This window comes from Gekko japonicus, unplaced genomic scaffold (assembly GCF_001447785.1).
Source record: "Gekko japonicus isolate JY-2015 unplaced genomic scaffold, Gekko_japonicus_V1.1 scaffold888, whole genome shotgun sequence".
Lineage (NCBI taxonomy): Eukaryota > Metazoa > Chordata > Lepidosauria > Squamata > Gekkonidae > Gekko > Gekko japonicus.
The window spans coordinates 169,191-174,702 of record NW_015159740.1 but is presented as its reverse complement, the minus strand read 5'-3'; the positions used below and the strand labels follow the sequence as shown (position 1 = coordinate 174,702).

Genomic DNA, 5,512 nt, shown 5'->3' with positions numbered 1-5,512 from the left:
TCCCTACACACAATACTCTCTACCTCTGGAGGTTGTGGGCTCAGGATAGGATCTCTTCTTGGACCGGCCTCTGGCTCTATTTCAGCCTCTATCTCTTGCCCAAGAGAGCAGGGAAACTTCCATTCATTCCTCAATCCAGCTGATTGTGGAATGGCTGAATTTCTGATGCCTCCCAGGGACGAAGACTGCTTCCTCCCTGGATGGGCTGCAGTCTATATTGATGCTGCCCTGCCCTTTGGGACAGTCCCTGTTTTCCCACACTTTTTGGCCTTGGGCACCTGGGAACTGTAGGCCAGCAGATGAGGAAGCCCCATTCAACCCAGTGAGTGATACCCCTGCAGGCCCCTCTCTGGAACTACAGCTCAATTAAACCTTATCGGGGAACATTTTAAACAAAGAACCACAGCCATCTCACAAACACAGGTAACTGCCATTTCGTTATACCTACCAACAGCCACAGAGGGAACAATTAGTCCCACACAGGAGGCAAGCAGGAGAAGTGTCTTCGTCAAGAGAGAAAGCCATTTACCAGTAATTCTGATGGCACAGTGGCTGAAGGGGGAGTGGGTGGGGAAGAGAAGCAGACCCAGGCACCTGGCCAATGGCACACGAGTACTCTTGAGTGGCAGCTGATGGGCCAATGGCTGAGGGAGCGCATTGCACAGCCAGTGGTAGAGCTTCAGAGTGCCACCACCAAAATAGTTATATATAAGGAGAGATGCTGAATGGCTTCGTGATCTGCCCTGAGCCCACTTGTGGGGAGAGCGGAATACAAGTTCAATAAATAAATATTCCACTTATTATGATACTGATCCAGTATGGGGCCAAAATAAATCATAGCACTGATCGATTATGGCATTGGGATGATAATCTTTAGGTAGAAGGATTATGAAGAGGGACAGAAGGAAGTGCCAGACTGAGATCTAGGAGAACTCTCCCATAGAAGCCCACTGGTTGACCTTGAGCCGGGCCCTCTCTATTAACCTGACCTGTCTCTCTCTCAAAGGTGGTGGATGTGAGGATAAAATGGAGGAGAGGAGAATGATGTTGCTTTGGGTTCCTGTGGGGACAAAGCAGGATTTAAATATAGAAATAAATTAAAAAGCATTCAGTTTTGAGCTGGATAACTGTGTCTTCTTCAGATGTGTGCATCTCTCACTGGGTATCAGCAGCTTTTGCTTTGGTCTTCCTCTTAGAACTGATTGCTCACCAGAAAGGGCAGATTGCTAAAGAGCCACCATATGAGATCTATTTTTGTTTCGGAGAAGAATGGCCAGATGGGAAATCTAGAGAGAGAAAGTTGATCGTTGTTCAGGTAAGAGAACAATGAATCCTGGAAGAAACACTAACAGTGTAAATTGTTAGAAGAACAGTAGCTGACTTCCACACAAAGTCCATGCTAGTTAACAGCAAATGCTGTGGTGCAAAAACTGAATTCTGGAGCCCTAACTCCTGGAAATCTGTTGTCCACATACACTGAGTTAGGTTCAAAACTGAGCTTCTCAGATGAAATCTGTGCCTGGCACCATTGTATTCTATATGTTCTAATGTGAATACTTGTCAACAGTGCACCTATTATGTCATGTTTTAATTATTAAGCGTATGTAATCAAAGCATTCTTGGTAGCAGTACCAGGTCTAAGTCCCTCATCTTGGAGGTTTGCCAGAACCCCAACCTGAACTTGGGAAGCATACCTCTCTATTTTGACAGGTATTTCATGGGTGGTGTGTCACTAAACTTATTAGCATTTTATTGCATTCATAGTATTATGTCGAATCTCCAAAATAGTTTGGTATGTAGTATCAATGGCTCTGTTTATGAGATTACATATTTCCAGTTTATTCAAATAAAAGCATACCAGAAATTTTAAATCTGGACTTCAGTATTTCTGTAGAGCATATTTGGTGGGGACTTCTGTAATCTGCAAGATCCTATCCGTACGATTCAGGATGAGAAACCATTGATGAATGTGGAGACTCTCCATGCTAGAGTGGCAGCAGATTCCATAGTTATACACACGAGCAAACAGGCTAGTAATAAAGAGGCATTGTGCACAGAAGATTGAGAGTAGCAAGAGCCTGCAGTTAGCATCTCTCTGGTATGGCAATATTAACAGCAGTGGCAGGAGCTTTGTGAAAATGGCTTGCTGACAAGTTACCCTTTGCTTTGAAAAGGACTCCCCCCTTCCCTTTCCCAAATCAGCCCAAAAGACATCAGTGAGCTGTCATTCTAAGCAGGTTTGTGTACCTTATTAGTTAAAAGAAATAATGTTGTAAACAAGGAATCCCAAACTGAGTTAAGCCTGTAGTAAACAGAGTTGAAATTTACTTTTGTGTGATAACAGGTCTGGTGTTGTCAAAGCTGTTAACTTTCAGATTCTTTCTTATTTATAGTACTTTATATGTACTGCGGTGGCTTAAGTGGTTAAGACGCTGAACTGCAGACCAGAAGGTTGGTAGTTCAGCAGTTCGAGACCCGAGTGCTGCAAGACGGAGCTCCCATCTCTGGCCCCAGCTCCTGCCAACCTAGCAGTTCAAAAGCAAGAAATTGCAAGTAGATAAATAGGTACCGCTTCGGTGGGAAGGTAACAGTGTTCCATGCGCCTTGGCATCTAGTCATGCTGGCCATATGACCACGGAAATGTCTGTGGACAGTGCTGGCTCTTCGGCTTGGGAACGGAGATGAGCACCACATCCCTAGAGTCAGATTCGACTGGTTTTTGAGCAAGGGAAACCTTTACCTTTACCTATATGTATATAGTGCATTTCCTGAGAGTTTGAATTTTTTTTGTCTGTATTATCTTTACAAGAATTTTTTTTGATAATCTGTATTTACCAGCGCACACATGGTGATTGAAAGCCATTTTGCTGACTTGGTGATGGAAGATCATTTTGAAGCATTGTAGGAAGAGAAAACATCAGCTTCCATGAGCAATATCTGTCTCTTCATGGAAGGAGCACATCTTGGGGCTGCTCTGTTATTTTTCTTCTACTTAGATTGGTTGAATAAGAGCATGAGAAGTTTCACACCTTTGAGTATGAACTCTGGTGCAGACTCTGCTCATGAACTCTTCACAGTTGTTTCTCCCATTCTGCCGACAAAGCTTATGTCAGCTGCGCATCTGTCCGTTACAGGCACGAGTTGTGAGTGAAGCACTTTACAGATCATTTGGGTTTGATGCTGACTCAGATATGCATTAATAGGCCTAGCAATTCAGAATAGAATCTATGTAACTCATGCCATGATGGGAAAAATAAATTGCAATGAAATTAAAACATTTGGTTTTGGATTGCAAATGCATTCTCTCACTTAGAGTTTTTTAGATTAGTATGTTGCAATCTGTAATTGCATCTGGACTAAAGTGGTGGATTTTTCAAACAGGTAATTCCAGTTGTAGCTCGGATGATCTATGAGATGTTCTCTGGTGATTTCACACGTTCCTTTGACAGTGGCAGTGTGCGGCTTCAGATCTCTACTCCTGATATCAAGGACAACATTGTTGCTCAGCTGAAACAACTCTACCGCCTGTTGCAGAATCATCAGGAAGGGTGGCCAATGCAGCCACCAAACATGCAAATGCCTCCAACCCTCACAGCACAATGATAATCAGGCTTTGCCTGAACAAGGAACTGCCTGGATTGATCAATTATGTGGATACTGTGATCCTGATTAAGAATAGCTTTGAACTTATTTTGAACTATCCTCAAGTGAGTTAAATAAAAATGAATGGTATAATGTAATAACCTTGCATTAATTCAGATCATATTTTGCATGTAGACAGAATTTCTGTGGCATTTTACCACTTTTTACTTGGACAGTTTATGTAAATAAATGGAGTGATGTTTTTATATTGTGCCTTACTTAAATGTAACATGACAAAGTTTTCCTCATGTGACTAGATCTCACATGTTGCTTTGCCCAAGGAACATCAGAAGGTTTTAATAGAAACACTAAACCCAGTTTACTTGAAACTAAGTTTATTTTAACTAACCTGTTACTTGTGCCTTGATGAAAGTACTCTTCTATTACATATGATGCAGGTTTCTACTTCATAGTACAATTTTTTTCAAGTCAGGAGCTGGTATATGTATGAAATATTTGATTAATGTAAAGCAAAAGCTCAAGGTCCATAAAGTCTTCAATAAAATTGCTTTGCAAAATACTCATGTGAGAATTAATAGTCTGGATTTTCCTTTTTACATGGACAGCTTGATAGTGTTTCACACTTTTTTTTCAAGCTTGAATAAAGTGTTGTTAAAATAACTTCATAATCATTTGATGCAGGTCTCCAAGAACAAAAGCTATTCAGTCGATGCTAGGTTGTAATTATTGGCTATCATACAATGTGGCAAATAGTCATTATCAGAAGATTTCATCTTGATTACAAACATAAATGATGCATTCTACTGGACTATACCAGTGAGGGTGTGTCCAAGTGCCTCGCAAAGCTGCTCTTCAGCCCGATACATTAGCTATGCTCCAGCATTCATCAGATTGTCAAATGATATGAAAAGACAGTGTTTCGTCTTCTCTGTACAGGTGCAGTTTCATGTCATCAGGTTCTAAACCCAAACTCCTTGAATATTGCTACTAGGGCAATTTAGAGAGTTGTAAATATGGCTGAATATTTTGGTTGCTAAGCTTCCCCCCGCCCCCCGGACTGAATAAGAGCAACATCCTTGCATGTTAGTTTTCTGTGCTGGTAAGCACACTACAATGTACCACCATAAATATGGTTAAGTGCTAATCATGTGTTGCTGGCTCCATACTAGTGGACTGTATGCGTGATCAAAGCATATTCAAAGTGCACACCAATGTTCACTGGAATTGAACTTTGTTCTAAGTGGAGGCTGAAAACATCTTAATTTGAAAGAGGAGAAATATAGTTTGCGTGCTTTGAGTTTCAGCTTATAACTGAAACTTGTAGTTTCTTCCCCACATGGCAGCTCTCCTTACACTTTGCTGCACTCAGCCAACACAGCTGCCCACCACCACCCACTTAATGGAGAGCTTTTTTAAAAAAAAATCAGTAATTGACATTTTGCTGTAGCATTAAGCTAGAGTGAGCTGTCAATTACTGGTTTTAACATATCATGATGTGTTAATTATGTTTGATAATTGACCTATTGCTGTAATTTAATGCTACAAAGATTATGTAAATTGCCACCTATTAAATAAGCCTTCCAGTGGTGGGGAATCAATCATGAAGGGCTGGGGAAATGAAAACAATTCTATACCAGTAGGTATCAGTACAGGGTCTCAAAAGAAATGTGTGCTGTTAATTACTTTAGGAATGACAAGATGAAAGGTTGGCCTCCCCACTGAAGTCAATGTTTAAAGCATGAGGAAAAGTAATGCTTAGGGTTTTAGTTTCAGCCCTGATGCAAGAAAGGAAGTGGCCCTGGGCAGGACAGGGCCATTCACGGTATCAGAAATACTAATTACCCTTTATAGCAATGTTTCACTTTCCAGCCTGTTTTCATAGCTCCCAAATCACTCCATATTTGCTCTA

The 5,512-nt window shown here is 41.2% G+C and overlaps 1 protein-coding gene across 3 annotated transcripts in view; it reads left to right on the top strand.

Annotated features, from left to right (window-relative positions):
- IRF6 (interferon regulatory factor 6) overlaps positions 1-4,123 on the top strand; it is a 24,912-nt gene extending 20,789 nt beyond the window's left edge. For all 3 annotated transcript variants that reach the window (XM_015429527.1, XM_015429533.1, XM_015429540.1), the window contains 2 exons: positions 1,197-1,315; positions 3,382-4,123. In XM_015429527.1, coding sequence (XP_015285013.1) covers positions 1,197-1,315; positions 3,382-3,603 — 341 coding nt within the window. In that variant the 3' untranslated portion in view covers positions 3,604-4,123. The remainder of the gene's footprint in view (positions 1-1,196; positions 1,316-3,381) is intronic.
- The last annotated feature ends 1,389 nt before the right edge of the window (positions 4,124-5,512 follow it).